Raw genomic sequence first — 20,617 nt, forward strand, 5'->3', positions numbered from 1 at the left:
ATCTTTAACTCGAACTTCTCTCTAGGCCCTCACATCCAGGCTATGTCTAAATGTTGCCAGTTCTTGTCTAGATGATGAGTTAGTGCACAGTAAGCTGTGTGTGTGTGTGTGTGTGTGTGTGTGTGTGTAAATCTACAGCATTCCAGCGTGCTGCACGCTGCCAGCCCATGTAGACCCTATTGCTGCACAGGAAAAGATTCCTAGTGCACTTTGCGTCCTGCTGTTTCAAACTGCAGTAGGTCAGCACGCACTAGGGAACTTTTGGTGCACAGCAGCAGTGTGTGTGTGGCATGTTGGAGCACAGTCGATTTACACCCCAGCTTGCCACACGCTAACTTGTCATTTAGATGTGCCCTAAAATACAGCTTTTCTTATCCACACACACACAGCTAAAACTCTTGTCCAACCTCTCATCATCTCGCATCTGAATGAAGCCTTGACGAACATTTTAACAAGTTGTTACTGCCTATATAAAAGTTTTTTTTAGCAGCCAAACGATTCTAGCTTCCATCAGTTCAGCACTTTTCGGGGTGCTTTATACATTTCATTCATCCAACACCATCTGGGATGGAAGTAAGAAATTGTCCCCATTTTATGGATCGTGAAAATAAGAGACATGGAGGTAAAGTGACTTGCCCAAGGCTACTGATGGCGTTAGCATCACAGCTTCCAGTCTTGTGCTCAGACCACTATGCAGTCACTGCCTCTAATCACTGCATATTTTAAGAGAAAAGTTGCAGTAGTCTTCCTTCTCTTATCCTCCTCTGTTTTGTAAACACAGTAAAACACCTTTAGAAAAAGTACTTAATATGTTACGTGCACCAAACTCTTTCCACAGTTAAGTAGATCAACAAATTTAATGTTCTCTTTCTTCAAAACACCAGCAGTGATTGAATTGTTTCATGGACAGATTACCTGCCAAATTTCCTTTGTTTAAGCTGATGTTGTTTCATAATTATTTAAAGGGAAAAAAGAATTGTTCCCAGCCTGAAACTTTTCATGCCAAGTTACAGCCTGGAGCAGACTTCTTACAGATGAATTTTATACAAACGTGGAAAACAGGATTTACAATGGAAACATTGACAGGGCTTTAACTCTACCAGCACCAGTAAGTTACTGTTTTAATGGGGTACGGTGACTAGGCTGTTAAATTGGAAAACTGAAACACCTTTCTTAACACTGACATTGGTGACAGTTGCTTGCAGTTATGTTTTGGCATCAAGGAATAGATCTGGCTGAGGAAATTTATTACTGGTGGGAGCGTTGAAGAGCTTGATGGCTTCAAAGAGATTTGTTTCTAGGTGTTTATCTCTGATTTATGTAGGACTATTTGTCAGATGGAAGGGAGCTAGGGTCTTGTTCTAGGTGTTGCGGGGAAGGGTTTGGTAATAGGGAGGATGGGTAGGGTTTAGTGGTATATCCATTCCTAACTTTCTGTAACTTCCAGAGCAGTTTATCTAGATGAGTTTGTGGCTAACTGCCCCTGTGTGCTTGGTTTGGTGGTGTGCCATCCTCTTCTGACTGTGGATCAAATTCTGCATACAGCAGCATGTTCCAAATCCTAGAGTGTCTCAGATCATATTTGGGATTTGAATGGCTCCAAACTGCATTACGTACTATTGCATGCACAATTCCATGAAGGGCCTGGCAGGTAAGGCACAAGTAGAGCCCAGCACAGAGGTATCTGGGCTTTAAGCCACTTTATGATGAAGAGCGAGAGAAAGTGTGTTTGGAAATCTGACTGGTAAGATTGAAAACAAGATAATCTGCCTCTTATCTTATCCCTTTCCGATATAAATTGGCAGAGGCAACCCCCCAAAACAGAAACAATCCTAGTGAATTTAATCTTCACACAGCTGCTACTCTGAAACATATAGTCCTTGTAAGCAATCATATTTGTTTATCCATTTATCTGTTGCGCTAACTGATTTTCACCTTAATGATTTTAATGCATTCATTTGAGAATTGCAGTGAAGTCCTCTGGAAATGTGTAAAATTGATATGTCCTCCAAGAGGAACTGTTGTCTTGAAAATACTTGAAAAGAAGATTTGTCTTCTTGCAAAGCACTTGATGCAATAGCATCTTAAGTACTGTACACAGTGCTTAAATATGCAGAATTTGTGTCATTGCAGACACTAAGTCACAAATGTTATTAAGATCAGTGAAACTAGTAATCTGAGAACATGTTATGGATCTCTTTAAATCTTGCAAATAAACTTAGTTCCTGGGTTATTCACGGAAATCCTTTTTTAAAAAACAAAACAAAAAACTATTGAACAGATCAGGATATTTCTGTATACCGAGGAAAAGCTTATGATCTGTTGATTTTAAAATGTGTTTAACTGCTTTTAAATGGGACAACACGTGACAAGAGTGGCAGCTTTCTTACCCGGAAGACAAATTTAGAAAATCTCACGAGCTTTTGTTTCTTAGCAAGACCACAACTTACAATGCAGTGGTCTGTTTCCTTCTTACAATGGAAAGAGATGGAATTTGATTTTCTTACAACTACTGTGATACTTTGAATAACAACTCTTGATTGGGTGATGAGGAAATGGAAAGGTGCAACCCATTAGATATGCTGTTTATCACCAAGTTCTTAAATAGCCCTCACCAGTGAGATATGTGAGTGCCTTGCTACAGTCACTGATCGATTTGCTTACTAAACCTTTTAAAAAAAACGTGAAGCCATTTTGGCTGACTCACCAAAAAAACCCTGCAGATTGTATAGCAGAAGACAACCAATTAACACAGCTACAATAATAAAAGCCGTACGGTTTTTAAACGTGTATAACAAATTGAAATAAGAATCTCAAGTGTCATGCTTTGTCTGAACAGTGAAGCACTGTACTGTGCGCCTCAACCTTCTGACACCATTCACAATCTTTCTGTCTCCATTGAGCAGCACTCTTTCCTGCTGTGACTAGTAGACATAAGGGCATTTCTCTCTTGTATTGCCTTTGTGTGCTTATTAAAAAAGAATCAGCAAATCTGTTGAGTGCATGTTTAATGTAACACAGATGTGGGCACACCACCGTTCATTCTGCTCTATAGATTTTCAGTTTTTTGTATTTCATCATTGGTGCTTTTTATTTACAGAACGTAACTTGAGACAGCAGAACAAATTGTAGATTTAAAAAAAAAAACCAACCCAAGTAGTGAGGAATGTTTTTAACTGTCCAGACCAAGCAAACCAGTTTGCCCAGGGCTGATGGACTAAGACGGTCAACACAATTGGTGTTAATATTAGTGGCACTTAATGAAAAGGCAGCTGACCTTCTTATCACCAAGAGGAGAATTACCTTTTATCACCAGGTTGAACATCTTAGCACCAAAAAAGCAATGAGGAACAGTAAATAAATCAGTTTAGTAGACACACTGTACTCCTAATTTCTTCCAGACTAACTCATAAATTGCCAAGAGTCTTTCAGAAAACACATTGCAATGCCTAGCACTTTTCTTCTGTTTCTCAGACCTGCTCCTAGGCCAGTCATTGGAAACCAGCACTCTCTGATGTCCTGATTTCTGCAGAATAGTTGTGATTAGAAGGCCCTATTCTTTCCACTTCCCACAGCATTCACACATGCCACCTTTCAGATGCCTCCAGACGCTGTGCTACAGAAGAGAAGTTGACAAAATATTAGTAAAAATGACATGATGGAGTGTTACTGGAAGAATATTCTATATTGAAAATGATTGGATACTTTGTTGCCCATTCCAGGGCAGGTGGATTAATGATCCATTATTCATTTCACTTTCCTGAATGCATAATGGAACAGTCTTTCATTGAAAAGTTAATTATTGACCTGTAGCTTAAATAGTTTAAACCTTTTGTTAAGAGTGAGCCAGTCACTCCTTAAATCTGTCACTACATAAGCATTTCTGAATCACTTGTCGCTACAGTCTCTAGGTGCTGCAGAAAGATTTAAGAGGCAGTGAGGGCTGCCAAGAAACAATAATTTCTCTGTTGTTCTGCTCTTTTAAATGTGGGCTATTCAGACACCCTGCTTTTTCTTTGAGGAGTGTGTGTGACAAAGAGGTGCGACAAAAAGCAAGATGGAAAGATAGTGAAGGTGGAACTCTGCTTCCTATTGTGGAAGTATGTTCTATAGCCTTCAAACATTTTGCATTTTCATTAAGAAAAACACATTTTATTTAGTATTCCATTATAATTGTAGAAATTGGTAGTGATTTGCACATCTCACACATAGACTTCATCCACAGATCTAGAAGTACTTAACAATTAAGCCAACTATACCCCTATGAAGTTTTAGTATTCCTGTTCTACCTATGGGAAAACTGAGGGACAGAAGTTAAGTGACATGGCCAAGATCACAGAGTGAGCCAGTAGCAGAGATGGGACTAGAACCCAGGATTCCTAGTGTCCTGTTCTAACCACAGTTTTTCCCCTTTCACTTCCTTCTACATTGTCTTAACTGTCCACATATATGACCCTTTTGAAATTCTCCACCAATTTTACCCTCTCATACTAGGCTCTTTAAGTAATTCTTCAGTAAATTAAAATCTTTGTTTAAGCACTTTAGGTCTGATCATTTAATACTCAGGCTACTCCAACTCAGACAGATGCTATTGATGAAAAATTACTGTTTGCTTCAAACATTTTATTTCACTCCTCTTAGTTTTCTGTAAATTTATATCAATAAATACATGGTCAGACCTGCAGTAAATATCTTGTACCATGCAGCCCTAAATCCTCACAGACCATTTTTGATTTAAATGTGCATAGTAATATAATTTTTACTGATCTATATGCTAGAGATCTATATGAACTTAAAGGTTCTTTTTCGATAGGTTCAGGGTGAAGTAAAGGTCATCACTCTGTCATATACTAGTTTTCAACTTCTAAAGAACATAAGAATGGCCCTACTGGGTCAGATCAAGGGTTCATCTAGCCCAGTGTCCTGTCTTCCAGCAATGGCCAGTGCCAGGTGCCCCGGAGGAAATGAACAGAACAGGTAATCATCAAGTGATCCATCCCGTCGCCCATTCCCAGCTTCTGGCAAACAGAGGGGTGGTTGGAATAATTAGCCCTTATCTAGCATTTACATCTTAAAAATGCTCTACAATCAGTCCTCTGAAAGTTATGTAAGATAAGTATGTACAGGTAGAAGTATCATGTGTTCTCAGATGGGGAAATAAGACATGGAAGAGTGTCTACAGTGTGTTCGGTGCAAGATCACACAGTGAGTTTGTGGCAGAGCCAAGATTAGGTGTTGTCTCCTAGTTCCCTACTCAGTCCACTTGGTGATTCTGCTTCTTAGTTTTTTATCTAGAGAAGTGATTTTTCATTCGCCAAAATCAAAAGCTGTGTGGCAACATGGCAAGAGAGGCTGAAAAACAAATGTTGTTGGTAGAGGGTATGTCTACACTAGAAACGCTACAGCAGCACAATTGCAGCAGTTCAGTGTAGACACTTCTGCCTGGTCTACACTAAAAAGTTAGGTTGACCTAGCTACATCACTGCAGGGTGTGTAGTTAAACTGACCTATCCCCCTGATATAGACAGTGCTAGGCGAAGGAAGAAATCTCCTGTCAACCTAGCAACCAAACTCTCAGGGACCTTCGCTAGCAGGAGAACTCCTCCCATCAGTGTTGGTCGTGTCTCTACACCGAAGTGCTACAGTGGTGCAGCTATAGTGTTTCAAGTGTAGACAAGCCCTTACTACAGCGATGGAAGAATTCTTCTCTCGACCTAGTGCTGTCTGGCTTAGGTTGGCTTAACTACTTCTTTTAGGGCTGTGGATTCTTTTCTTGATCTGAATTTTTGCAGTTGTAAGTCCCTGGAAGGATGAGAGAGATTGCGCAAACTTGGGAAGCAGATAAAATAAGAAGCCAATAACCAGTTTGTACCTGTTTTGTAATCTCTAATCCCTTCTTTCATATTCAACAATTCATTTTGTTTTGTAAAGTTGTGAAAACTGCTGTAAGGTGTGTGGGTGCAGGGTGGAAGAGTTGGGTCTTTAAAGCTGTCGAGAACGTGGTGCAGGGAGAGAAGGAAAATTCACACAAGGTTCACAAGTAAAATGTTCTGAGAAGCTGATGGATATGTCGTGATTTCTGCTTTAACCTTTATTTATTTAAGTTCTTTGGTTACAAACTAGCCTTCTTCACAGTTCCAGCTGCCTGGAAATAGGAGCATGCAAGAATTTTGATAAATGGATTAAAGTGCTGTCTAGTTTTACTTCTAAGTACCTGTCTGTCCCTTATGAAATGCTGTTTTATTACTTTACACCTTTGTAATTCATCCCTGCACCACCTCCAACAGCAGCACAAGGGGGGATATTTTATCTTTTTTTCTCCAGTGCAAGAAAGACCATTGCTGGGCACTAGTTATCTACAGGTTTCTGAACAACATACAGCACAGCAATTCCTAGGTAAATTAGATATAGCAACGTTTTTAGACAGCTACTAATAACAAAACTGTGGAAATGTCAGCTGGTTGTAGAGGCAACACTGGAAATTTTTAAGGATCACGGTTGTGGCCTTTGAGGCATTGCAGGTTGCCATTTTGTATGCTAATTCAGACGTTTGAATAGTACATCCTACACATCTGACATCTATCCTCTCCTTACCAGCACATCTTATTCCTGCATTTCAGGTGCAGACTTAAACAAATAGATCAGAGGTAAAAATAAACAAACAAAGCCTGCTAAAAGAGCCAATGGCATTTATGATAGTAGCCTGTTCTCTGCATTCCAAGGGATCGGGAAAGGGAGGTTTCCATTTCTTACTTCCACTGAGCCAGCTGAATGATACCATGCCACAGAGGCTACAAGAAAATAAAGCCACAGGAAGCAGCAATCGTTAAAGTGAATTTAGTCACAATAAGTGACTCAATAAGTAAACAGTTATGGCAAATAAAGCCGTGACTCAAGTTAAAGGCAGCACATGAGGGACATATAGAAGATGACTTTTACTAGTAGCTGTAGCCAAGAAGAGTAGAGGCAGTAAAAATAATATAGTTTGCCATGATTAGAGTTAGTAGGCAGGGATGCCAAAAACTCAGAGGAAAGCAGAGTTGAAAAGTGTGTTCGTGTATGTGTGTATATAGGGATAGGGTTGATGAAAAGGAAAAGCACTAAAGAAGTAACAAGACTCCAGAGAAAACATCTGCAAGAAGCAAAACTTAGAGGGCAAGTACTCTTGTGTGCTGTTGCCAAGCAGTTTAAGAAGTAAACGAGTTGTTATGTGGGATTTTCCCCCTCGTTAGATCAAAAGGACAACAGCAGTTCATTCAGCAGTGTCTGTAGAGAACATTAAGAGGGGAAGTAGGGTTCAATAATCAAAAATACTGCATTCGGCTATAAGTAGCCTCTTGAAAAATTAATAGTACTAGCTTGAAAGAGAGATCTCAACAGCAAGCAGCAATCTCAAAGTGGTGGGATTGGGAAGAGGCAAAGAATGAGACAGGGGTGGGTATCCTGCAGCACAATTCTGCACATGTTGGTAGTGTCCCAAGTTTTAAAAGCATTCAGGATTTTTTTAAAGTAAAGATAGATACACTATAGTGCTGATACAGATACCAGTGGGTAGAGCATTAACATGTGCAGAGTACTTGTGGGTGTCTTATTTTTCAACCTATTGCCATCTTGTCCATCAACATGCAACCTTCTCCAACAACTACAATAACTGTCTGGATATACCACATGTGGATTCCTGTTTCTGGAAAAAAGGGTAAAAACCTTTATGTATTAATACATATTTTTATTACAAATTTGCAGGCCATTGTGCTTCACAGTGCTTTTCCACATCAATTTCACCTGCTTTTTTTTTTTCAATTTCAGACCAGATTTCAGTGGAAAATAGCAAAAAGAAGCATAAAGATCTGTGTCTACTAGAGAGACCCCCAGATAAAATATTATTATATTTATATGAAGCAGATACCAACAGAGATCTAAAAACTTAATGGCTTTTTCATGCCAAACCTTGCTTATAATATGACTTCTTATATTGAGTAAAGTTTCCAAGGGAAACTTAAAAGTCGCGTTAAATCAGTTAATGTGTGTTTTGTTTGTAGGACGCAGGCCGAGAGAGTGAGGAAGCCACGCTGTTGTAGAGGCCCTCAAGGGCTATTGCCCCGGTATTCAGAAAGCCAGGCAGAAGGACAGGAGCAGCTATTCAAGCTGACAGACAACATCCAAGATGAGTTGTAAGTAATAACGCAGCAACTGCTGTGTTGCAATAGAATCATTGTATGAAAATACATTGTGTCTTTGTGATAGCCACTAAAAGCTTTTCTTATCCACGTCACCTATTTCTCTTGTTTTTGATGTACTAGAGGATATTTTTGGTGCTTGAGAACTTCCATCATCCCCTCCCTTCCAAGTGTGTTCACATGTTTTACAAATATCGTTTGATGTAGCCTCACAAAACCCTTATAAATTAGCTCATTGTCATTATCTCTGATGCACAGATAAGGAAAATTGAGGCAATAAGATATTAAGTAATTAGTCCAAGGTGTGTCTCTCAGGCTATTGCAGAGCCAAGATTAGAACCCTTGTCTCTTGATGCCCAGTCTGAATTACATGGTCAGTCTCTCCCCCAACATTTACGAAAGAAGGAATCTGAGCAGTTAGGTTTCTAAATGATGTAGCAGTCTTGTTTAACTGCATGTTATCAGTCTCATTACTCTCATTTTGCTTTGAAAGAATAAAACAGTAACATTTTCCAAGGAGGTGAGGTTATAGAGAAATTATATCACTTGACATCTAGCCTTGTGCCTCAGTGTATCTAATCTGGTGGCACGATGACCTTCCCTGCCCTCTCCATTTTTGCATTCTCCCTACTACTATTCAAGTTGGGGGTCTAAGAGATTTGACAGCTGCTCTCCAGCAGCTGTGCGCACACCAGGGTTTTCTTGTTGGTTGTGCACTAGTGATCACTGTGTCTCTCGTGGGAAGTTCTGTTGTTTCAGTGGCTGTGAAACACACATGGACTGCGTGGACAGATTTTTCACTGTCGGGGGCCATAATCTGGCTTCTGCTGGGGGAAAATTGGGAAAAACTTGAGCTCTGAGATAGATTTAAATTTTGATATAGATTTTCCAAATAAGACTTTGATGAGTGAGGGAAGGAGGTGGGTGGGTGGGTGTGCGCGTGCGCTACTAAATGAGTAAGTACATCAGTGAAATTAACAAAAATGTCTAACACAATTTCAGCTGTTGTATTGTTCATTCACTGTGACTTTCACCAACAGGAATATCACTCAACAAGAAAACGGTATCTCTTGTCATGGAAAACCAGTACAAAATTGTGCCTCTGACTTTTATCCTAGTATTGTAATTCAAAACAGATTTAAAGACCTGATTATTTGCATATTTTCCTTCAAAGTTTAATCCATAAAAGGGGGGGTATAATACCTTGCTCTACTGTTCTAACTAAATGTTTCCACATTTTTTTCCAGTTAGGCTCACTGTTTCACTTCTGGAAAATATTGTGTAATTACTTCCTGATGTAGTTAAAGCCCCATGAATTCTCCAGAGATCTGGTTGCTTCTACTTTGTTCTACTGGATCATGTTTCATTTAATTTTTCATTTTCTTTTATTAATTTGATTTTTTAAAATCCTAGAAATGTAGGAATATAGAAAAAAACAAAACTGTCTTAGTTTTCAGCTCTTCTGTTGAAACTTTAAGCACAGAGGAGAGGATGTATGTTGTTGGCAAAAGAAAATGAGTAATGATGTGTGACTCAAACTTAGAACGTAATGTAAGGTTTAACTACAAATTTGCTAAAATGTCAGTGCTTCACCAGGAAATCACTGCCCTTGGTTTTCATACCTCTGTTCCTCAAAATACATCCCTTACACCTTGTAGAAAAATCGATAAAGATTAAATCTGGCCTGTTGTAAAAAGCATCATAGAAATTAATCGTCCGATTTTCTAAAGCGCTGGGCCTGAGAACATCAACGAACTCAAGGGAGTGCCTTATGCTGAGCACATTTGAAGATCGGGGCTTAAATATTCAGTAAACTACAGCAAGAAAAAATAATTTCCTTTTATTGTCTGTTTGCTTTAGTTTAGACAATAGTCTTGCCATTTGGTGGGATTTTTTTCCCTCTGTAAAATAATTTGATTTATGGAATGTGACTTTAATTGATCAAGAGAAACTGATAAAATGAAGTAAATCCTTGTCAGTCAGAATATGGTATTAGCATTCTATGTAATTGTGTAGCTTTCTATATATAGTAGAAATAATGATATAATAGTTTCTCATCAGCTGGGCCACATTTTAACAGAGGTTGTCCCATGATTATCTCCCCATGCCTTTGCAATTACACAGACCACCTCCTTTCCCATCTGAAATTTCATAACTTCCCTGTGGCAATTTCTTATATAGAATAATAATACTATGAATTTGTGTGTCTATTAGCTTCTTTTAATGCAGTTTAGCAGCTGGGAACAAGGAAAACCAGAACCATTTGGCCAGTAAATTCTGTGAGGACCACATTTTTGGAAACTTCTGACTGAAACCAGAGCACCTCACTGTGCCTCAGTTTACCTGTCTCTAAAATGGGTATAAAATATAGTACCTGTTTTGTCACAGTGGTGTGTTGTGAGGAGAAATTAGTATTCTGCCAGGCTCTAGTATCTGTTTAAGTCTCTAGTATCAACTTGGGAATTTTAATTTTATCACGCTTCTCAGAAAATTATGTAACAACTCTACTGTCTTAGCTGTAATGTCCTCTTAAAAATGATATATGGTAAAGATTTAAACATCTAAGGCTGTGAGGGCTACTGCTGTTGAACAGTATAGTACAGTGGTGGGCAACCTGCGGCCCACAAGCATAATCTGCTGGCGGGCCATGAGACAGTTTGTTTACACTGACTGTCCACAGGCACCCACCACTGGTATAGTAGTATAGCAGATCAATGAAAGTTGGGATTGTTAACTAGAAATAGTAAGTTAAACAAGCCTCTGAGAAGAATTTTATCAGTCAGGTTCTGGGAACAGCAACATATAAACTGACAGTATGGTCATTTTATTTCATAACTGAATTGAGAGGCACTAGATCAGAGGAGCTGGTTAAAATTAAAAAAAAAAAAAAGAAAGTTTGTCAAGCAAAGAGTGTTAGGAATACAATGGCCTATGTACATATTACATAGAACTAAAGCAAGATGGATTTAATTTGACAATCTATATATTAATCAGACTAGTTTCAAAGGTCTTTACCTATCTGCTAAATGGCACACCTGTAGTCTAAACAGTAGAATAGATACATATGATAACTAATGCACTTAGTGTTTGAAACATCAACAGCTTTTAAATCAAAAAAAAAAAAGAAAGAAAAACCTTAAAGACAAGGTGTGGCGAGACTTCTCCTTAATCATATCATCTGGGTTTACAATGACAAGAAGCTCTATGAATTGTCATGACTAGGAAACACAAAGGCATGAGGGGAAAAGACAAAGAGTTAAGTGTACAGTACAGAAGAACTCTCTTGGAGTAAGCTAGTAATAGAAAGGATTTGTTGAAGATTATTGGCATGATTCTTTCAATCAGAAACCGATGGGTGGTATTATTTGTGTTACCATAGCAGTTTGGAGCCCTAGCCATTTTATTGAGGGGTGAGGAGAAATCTGATTAACTGACCCTGCTGGATGTGTTGGTATTAAAATCCTCTTTGATAACCAGTGGTTCGGTCAGATGTAGATTGTATTGTGCAAAATGCGTCTCAAATGGTGGACCTGATGAAAGTTTCGCAGCCAATAACTAAAGCGGATTAGTAACTGGATTTTCTGTTCTGTTCTGAAAGATTTTGAAATTTTGAAATGTTTTTCACTTCATAGTAGGAAAAAAAAAATTCTCAAAATGTTTCCCAGAACGGCTGCCTGACTCCTTGGACACCAGGAGGGCATCGCTGGGGAGCCAGCCAGGCAGGGAATCAGCCACCTTGGTCCCTGGCTGGCTGTGGCAGCCTGCCAGGTGAGCAGCTAAGGAGCCAGAGTTTGCCCAGCAGATTGTCCCAGAGCTAGGGACCATGGGAGCTCGGGCTGCCAGCAAGCTTGGGTGCCAAGGACTTCCAGGTTCTTGGCTCCTTGTCAGTCCAAGTTGACAAGGAGCTGGGAGTTCTGGTTCCCCAGCAGGCTGCTGAGGTACCAGCAACCAGGTTTCAAGACCTGAGTAGCAGGCAGGGTTCCATGAGAAACCTGCCTGGTTTCTACTGGAATGTCATCAAAATCGACATGTTCCTGCGGAACGTTTCAATTCCAATGAATTGGCATTTTCCGTACAAAAATTTCCACTCAGTTCTACCAATAACATTGATCAGAAATTCAGGAACTCCTTCCACTGGTTGTGCCCTCCAACCCCTTTGGTATTTCTCTCCTTACACTGAACAGTCTGTGAAAGAAGAACTTCCAAGAACATGCGACAGTGAGTTTCTCTGCATCTTCCTGCCACTGCCAGTAATGGCAAGAGGTGCTTATTTGCTGGATCCTGTCCTGCAATGGATTGAGAACTAGTTAAAAGACAGGGAACAAAGGGTAGGAATAAATGGTAAATTCTCAGAATGGAGAGGGGTAACTAGTGGTGTTCCCCAAGGGTCAGTCCTAGGACCAAGCCTATTCAACTTATTCATAAATGATCTGGAGAAAGGGGTAAACCGTGAGGTGGCAAGGTCTACAGATGATACTAAACTGCTCAAGATAGTTAAGACCAAAGCAGACTGTGAAGAACTTCAAAAAGGTCTCTCAAAACTAAGTGATTGGGCAACAAAATGGCAAATGAAATTTAATGTGGATAAATGTAAAGTAATGCACATTGGAAAAAATAACTCCAACTATACATACAATATGATGGGGGCTAATTTAGCTACAACCATCAGGAAAGAGATCTTGGAGTCATTGTGGATAGTTCTCTGAAGACATCTGTGCAGTGGCAGTCAAAAAAAGCAAACAGGATGTTAGGAATGATTAAAAAAGGGATAGAGAATAAGACGGAAAATATCTTATTGCCCTTATATAAATCCATAGTACGCCCACATCTTGAATACTGCGTACATCTCCTCATCTCAAAAAAGATATACCGGCCTTAGAAAAGGTTCAGAGAAGGGCAACTAAAAATGATTAGGGGGTTGGAATGGGTTCCATATGAGGAGAGATTAAAGAGGCTAGGACTTTTCAGCTTGGAAAAGAGGAGACTAAGGGGGGATATGATAGAGGTATATAAAATCATGAGTGGTGTCGAGAAAGTGAATAAGGAAAAGTTATTTACTTGTTCCCATAATATAAGAACTAGGGGCCACCAAATGAAATTAATGGGCAGCAGGTTTAAAACAAATAAAAGGAAGTTCTTCTTCACACAGCGCACAGTCAATCTGTGGAACTCTTTGCCTGAGGAGGTTGTGAAGGCAAGAACTATAACAGGGTTTAAAAGAGAACTAGATAAATTTGAGGAAGTTAACTCCATTAATGGCTATTAGCCAGGATGGTAAAGGAATGATATCCCTAGCCTCTGTTTGTCAGAGGGTGGAGATGGATGGCAGGAGAGAGATTACTTGATCATTACCTGTTAGTTTCACTCCCTCTGGGGCACCTGGTATTGGCCACTGTCGGCAGACAGGATACTGGGCTGGATGGACGGGGCCATTCTTATGTTCTTATCATCTGCTCATCTTTGAGACATCACATCAGCAGGCTCATGCTGTGGTTGTCACATGTTGGCACACACTGTGGATCTGCAGAAACAGTGCCTGCAGAGAACACTTAGTTGGTAAGGAGAATAGGACAGGTAACACAAAGTTGTCAGTTTCATTTGAATAACAACATCATCTCTGAAAAATTGCAATAGGCCTCTCAAGTTGTAACCATTTGGAGGAGGGAGATTTAAAAATAACGGAGTGAGAATGTTAATTGTTGCTATGCATAATAATTTTCAAACTGCCTAATAATTGATCTAAAGGAGTAGTATCTCCTTCCTGCAGGCATGTTTCCTACACTAGTGAATTACTGACAGTGCAGGAATAACACTAAAAATTCCATTTAGCACTCTCATTTAATAGTGTGAATAGAGAAACTAAATACATATTTAAATTTGTAAAATTATCCCATTAGTGTTCAGGCTTGTTTGGTGGCTCGAAATGTTGTGTGTGTATATATAAAATATTTCACTTTTGAATTGTCATTGTTTTTACATTGATCTTTTCAGGCAGTATAATTCTCTAAATCTCCTTCATTCCCCCTATACTCCCTCCCATATTCATCACTCAAACTAACTAATCTCTCTGGGAAACCCTCCTGCTTGCTGCTTAACCTTTCACCCCCAATGTTAAACAGCTAATTTCTCTTCTCTAGCTACTGGTCAGGCAGCAGTTTAATGTTGTTTTTGTTTTTGTTTTTGTTTGTTTTGAAGAAAGGAAAGTGAAACACTGTAGTTTGTAATGTATCATGAGAGACCGTCGTGCGGTTTCATTAATACATTCCAACACACCTTTCATCAGAGTAGATTTACAAACAATTTCAATTTAAAGAATTTGTCAGCAATAAAATTGGCTTTAAACAAACAAACGAACAAACCACCATGTCTCCATGCTGGGGAAATTCCTTGTGTGGTTTGAAAGGTAGGGTAGTGACTCAGTCGAACCCCCCACTAAACAATATTTATTAACAGAATGCTCCCAGCTACCTATGTCATGGGGTGATTGCATCTCTACCCTTTCCTCTCTTCTTAGTCCTCTCCTACTGACATAAATATAAAAAAAATCACACCCCTAACCAACAGAGTTACGGCAGTAAAACTTGGTATGCTTTGTGCTCACTCCAGTCTCACTGCCTTGCTTTCTTATCCTTCTGTTCCCTGTCACTTCTAACGCTATGCTTTCTTTGGGTTTTGAGTGAGACTATCGTATACCTGATGTTTTGTTTGATCTAGAGTTAACTCTGTAACTCTGCCTATTTTGTAACCCTCCTCTCCAAAGCTAGAAAGGCTACAAAACGGGCACTTTAATATTAATATTACGCTTATTGTGCCAGGGTGACTGTTTGGGGCATGTTTATTTTTGATGAACGGATAAAAAAACATTTGCATCCTAAGGTCACAGCACTATCTCTGCTGCAGTTCATTTTCCTGGTAGGTTTTCAGAGGTCACACAGGGAGTAGCAAGTACAAGAACAGAATAGTCTCCCTCCCAACTGTGTTTTACAAATAAGATGATGTAAAACACCACGGACTTATCTTTCTGGTTTTTGCAGTTTCATAGCGGTGGAGAACACAGACAGCTATTGTGTTCTTATTTCATCCAAAGCTGTTTATTTCCTGAAGAGTGGGGATTATGTCGACAGAGAGGCCATCTTCTTGGAAGTCAAATACGATCATCTCTACCACTGCCTCATTTCAAAGGACCACGGGAAGGTCTATGTACAGCTGACAAAGAAAGCTGTGAATACAAGTAGCGGTGTAGCAATACCAGGCCCATCACAGCAGAAACCTATGGTGAGGACCCAGCACTTACTCTTCTATTCATATTATGGTTTTTTGCTTTCTATATTGCAATAGTCAAATACTTTGTCATCATTGGTATACCATCTTCTATGCCATTTAATTATGAAAATGTCATTCAACCGGCAGTGAAAGTAGACACTGTAGTCTTTTTTTTTTTTATGGTGTTTTGCTCATCTGTGAGAGAGACCTGGGTGCAGAAGTGACCGCGGTACTTTTGTTCTTTAAGCTCAAGAGAGAAAGATCAAGGCAAATCCAGCAGCTCCCTGAATAAGGGAAAGTATCACTGACAGATATGGAGACTGTTCCACTTCCCTAGACAAGAAATCCAATCAGAATGATAGACGGGGCATTACCCAGAATGATATTACTAAGGGTGGAATCTAATTTAAAAAAAAAAAAAAATTCAGAAGCCTGACCCAGTATTCCTTTGTTTAATGGAATATCCATCACGCTGTTTTACAGTGTTGTCTGCTCTTCCTCACCTTGTAGTAGCAAAATATTCTCTCCAATCTCATGATATTTATTCCATGTGTATAGTAAAAATTAATCTTTGTAATGTAGACAGAACAAAAATAGCAGAGCTCTCAGTTCTAATCTAACTGGAGTTTGTACACTTACTGATGTAAGTATTACGGTAGCACCTAGAGACGTGAGCAGAGATCAGTGTCCCGTACCTGCCCCAAAGCACTTACATTCTAAATAGAAAAGAGACAGAAAAGATAGGAGGGGTAAAATGACTGGCCCCAAAGTACTTGTATGGCCCATCTCTCTCCCTCCAGTGCAAATAGCATACCTAATATCTGTAGTTGTCTGCCTGTCTGTCTCTTTGAGCCAAGTTCCATGTAAATAATTAAAATACTGTTGCTCAGAGTATCTCAGAACCCTTTTACAAACATTAATTCACTCAACTTCAGCACTGAGCTAGGTAAGGAAATCTCTACTTTAGAGATAGGGGAAAATGATGAGTAAGTGGTACACCTGGGAACAGAAACTGAGTCCCAATTTCTAGTTTTCTACTTAACACTAGGGGCACGTCTTCACTACCCGCCCAGATTGGCGGGTAGAAATCGATCTCTCGGGGATCGATTTACCGCATCTCATCTAGACGCAATAAATCGATTCCCAAATCGACGCGCGTACTCCACCTCATCAGGAGGAGTAAGCGGCGTCGATGGGGGAGTCGCGGCGGTCCATTTGCCGCCGTCCTCACAGTGGGGTAAGTCGAATAGAATACTTCGACTTCAACTACGCTATTCGCGTGGCTGAAGTTTGCGTTGTGACGTTGTGCAGTCAATATGGTTTTATAAAAACATGATAATAAGTGAATATAATGTAACTGGGATAGTTTTAGAAAAATATGGTAATAAGTGAATATAACGTAACTGGGATATGCTTCATGCAAAAGGTCTCTTGTAAGGTATCATTACAAAGCTTATAATCTACTGAGTGTGATCATCCAATTTGTATAAATGTACCACTCTCGTATCCAAAACTAGAAATATAAAATATAACGCTGAGGGCCTATTGTAATTATGTAAAGTGTGGGGGCCATTAATGATGGTTTGGCATCTTGATGACTCCCATTGTCTGCAGATAGCTGTGTTTACCTGTGAGTCTTCCTACATATGTGTGTGTGCTGGCAAGTGGGTAATGAAGTCTTGCAGTGACATGTGATCATGTCACCTGAACTGGAATCCATCTTTAACCTGGTGCTTTTCCAGTGAGGGGGGGGGTGGAAACCCAGAGGGACAAAGGGTTCCCACCTTATGCAAAAGATATATAAAGGGGTGGACGAGAACAGAGAGAGAGAGAGGAGCCATCTTGAAGAATCCCCTAGCTATCACCTGAGCTGCAACAAGAGCTGTACCAGGGGAAAGAATTGTGTCCAGGCCTGGAAGGTGTCCAGTCTGATAAAAAACTTACTGAAGCATCTCTGAGGGTGAGATTATCTGTATTCAGTTTGATTAGGCATAGATTTGCGCATTTTATTTTATTTTGCTTGGTGACTTACTTTGTTCTGACTGTTACTACTTGGAACCACTTAAATCCTACTGTCTGTTTTTAATAAAATCACTTTTTATTTAGTAATTTGCTCAGAGTATGTATTAATACCTGGGGGAGCAAACAACTGTGCATCTCTCTCTATCAGTGTTATAGAGGGCGAACAATTTATGAGTTTGCTCTGCATAAGCTTTATGCAGGGTAAAATGGATTTATCTGGGTTTAGACCCCATTGGGAGTTGGGCATCTGAGTGCTAAAGACAAGCACACTACTGTGAGCTGTTTTCAGGTAAACTTCCAGCTTTGGGGCAAGTGATTCAGACCCTGGGTCCGTGTTGGAGCAGATGGGAGAGCCTGGCTCAGCAAGACAGGGTGCTGGAGTCCTGAGCTGGCAGGGAAAACAGGAGCAGAGGTAGTCTTTTGCACATCAGGTGGCAGCTCCCAAGGGGGTTTCTGTGATCCAACCCGTCACATGCGTATCTTACATCCCCCCCTCTAACCCCCCCAGTGTAGACCAGCCCTAGGTAGGACTACCTCTTAAAGTAACCAGCCTGGTCATTGCAGGTAGATGACAGATTTGATAACTGCAGATAGTTACTTTAAGTGGATTTTTTTTATCTTCACAGCGGTATTAAAATTTCCCACTACTTTAAACACTGCTGTATGTATAATAAACTTTTATTTGTGCAGGTCCATGTGAAGTCTGAAGTTTTAGCAGTAAAGTTATCTCAAGAAATAAACTATGCAAAGAGCCTGTATTATGAGCAACAACTTATGCTAAGACTCAGTGAAAACCAAGAAGAATTGGAGCTGGACTCCTGAAACCAAATTGCCCTAACACCATCGCAAGTACTAATCCAGGGGATAAAGGTATTCTGTCTCCAAAATAAAATGAAAGAACAAAAATTGATTGGTGGAAAGTGTATTCTGTAATTGAAGAACATAGTGCACTGGAAACAAATGAATGCAATTAGAGTATTTGCTGTGTGGAATTATTTTGTTTATGAAAGAACAATTTTTTTTAAAGTGTTTATTGAATAACAGACATTTGAAATATTATGGGAGAAGTTCTGTATTTTGCTAACGTGTATATATATACAACTGTTTGTAAATAAGGAAGTACAAAATAGTTTGTGGGTCTGTATAAAGGTCTGTTTACTGTAAAAAAAAAAAAAAAAAAAATTAAAGAAGTTCTATTGAGTCATATTGCACTAATTGAAACTGTACATTCTCTCTAGAAAGCTATTCTTAAGAGTGAAGGAATGTAGTTGTAATATAAAGATATTCATTTGTCTTCTGTGGAGTTGTATTGTGGGCGGTTAAAGAATCTTATCATAAGGGTGCACTTTTTTGAATTTCAGGACCTTGGGTGCAATTTAAAGCAGATGCTTAAAGTGCTCTGCCAGAAGTTCACTTCATTTTTTACACCAGATTCATAATGCTTTTGTGAATCTGTTTACTGGAGTAGAGTGGTAGGGCTTACTGGGTCACATAGTTTAACGGCACTCTTCAGTATTAAAAACAGAGATCATTTTTTGCAAAATGATTGCTTAGTTTTCAGAAAAATAACCACACCCTGTTCAGAGCTGTGTTGTAGACAGATATCGTCCAGTTGCTGGGGACATTGGCAAGATATTTTAAAAGGACAAAACTTGAAATCTTAATTTACTGGTTTCACACACGCTTCCTCCACCACCCCTTGATTTAATAAGTGTGATTTAATACGTTAGTTTGTTATTGTAGGGCTGCTCATAAGTGTTAGGTGGCTGGCACAGATTTGAGTTGATTTGAAAAATCACTGCATCATTGGTTTTGGAATCTTAAAAAATGCACCTCCTAATTCAACTTTTTGAATAGATACAGTATTGAGAGACAGAGGTACTTGACATCAAATGTCTGACTCATTAACCTTGACAGTGTTCCCTTACCAAAAGCAGAGTGTGATCTCATAGACATAGACTTGGAGGAAAGATGGTGGCTTGTCCCATAAGTCAAAGAAACTAGGAAAATTGACTTTATCTGTAATGGAGTTAAGTCTTATTTTGTAAGTTTTTTCAATTAAAAAAAATATAAGGAATATCTTGCGGTTTACTTTTTTTTTTTAATGGTGCTGTTGGGTTCTTTGTCTCTCTGAAAGTGGTTTTCAATTGCAATGACTTCCTGCCTGCAACATGGCATCTGCTGTGTAAGTTTCAATCATGGGATATGCTATTGCCACAAAATTACCGAGTAACGTGTTGTGGATTTCAGCAGGTTTTCCCAACATGCATACTTTTTTGTAAACTTTGGATTAGAAATACGCAGTCCATTAAAGTTTTACTCTTGAATTCACTTATTTGTCAAGTTCTTAAATAAAGGCACACGGTAAGAATATTTTTAAATTTAAGGCTAGAGTAAAACAATTTGTAATATGTGAAATGCAGAGGTTCAGTGTGTAAGGAGAAGCTGTGATGATCAGTTGATGTTGTGGTCTAAGTGGTTAGAATTTAAAATCCATAAAGGTCCATTACACAAACTTAACTGAATGCTTCCCTTTTGGTACATTTCTCTGCATATTATATTTTTAAGTACGTTTTAGCAGTTCAGCCTGTGCATTGGCTCAATATTGCTTTAGGCTCACTGCAGCTGTCCCATATAAAATTCATACTTGTTGCAGTGAACATCTAGCTCAGTGTTTCTCAAACTGGGGGTTGCCGCTTGCGTGGGGAAAGCCCCTGGCGGGCCGAGCCGGTTTGTTTACCTGCCCCGTCCGCAGGTCCAGCCAATCGCGGCTCCCACTGGCCGCGATTCACTGTTCCAGGCCAATGGGAACTGCTGGAAGCGGCGCGGGCCGAGGGACTTACTGGCCGCCGCTTCCAGCAGCTCCCATTGGCCCGGAACAGTGAACCGCGGCCAGTGGGAGCCGCGATCGGCCGGACCTGCGGACGGGGCAGGTAAACAAACCGCAAGCGGCGACCCCAGTTTGAGAAACACGGATCTAGCTATTCAAGCTGGAAAGCTTTTTGGGGGAAGCAGCTAATCCTATTGGATCACACACAATCTAAAATAAGAAATAAATGTTGAGACAGTGCCCATCTTCATGCTAGTTCAGTGGCAAGAATCAAGTTACTACCTGATGAGTCGTATATTGTTGCGCAGATACGTATTGGTAATTT

The 20,617-nt window shown here is 39.7% G+C and overlaps 1 protein-coding gene across 17 annotated transcripts in view; it reads left to right on the forward strand.

The window, feature by feature from the left end:
* The window catches only part of VPS13D (vacuolar protein sorting 13 homolog D), a 192,412-nt gene extending 172,873 nt beyond the window's left edge, over positions 1-19,539 (forward strand). For all 17 annotated transcript variants that reach the window (XM_065575036.1, XM_065575035.1, XM_065575034.1 and 14 more), the window contains 3 exons: positions 8,040-8,171; positions 15,212-15,452; positions 18,153-19,539. In XM_065575036.1, coding sequence (XP_065431108.1) covers positions 8,040-8,171; positions 15,212-15,452; positions 18,153-18,284 — 505 coding nt within the window. In that variant the 3' untranslated portion in view covers positions 18,285-19,539. The remainder of the gene's footprint in view (positions 1-8,039; positions 8,172-15,211; positions 15,453-18,152) is intronic.
* The last annotated feature ends 1,078 nt before the right edge of the window (positions 19,540-20,617 follow it).

This window comes from Chrysemys picta, chromosome 21, assembly GCF_011386835.1.
Source record: "Chrysemys picta bellii isolate R12L10 chromosome 21, ASM1138683v2, whole genome shotgun sequence".
In the NCBI taxonomy this organism is placed as follows: Eukaryota; Metazoa; Chordata; order Testudines; family Emydidae; genus Chrysemys; species Chrysemys picta.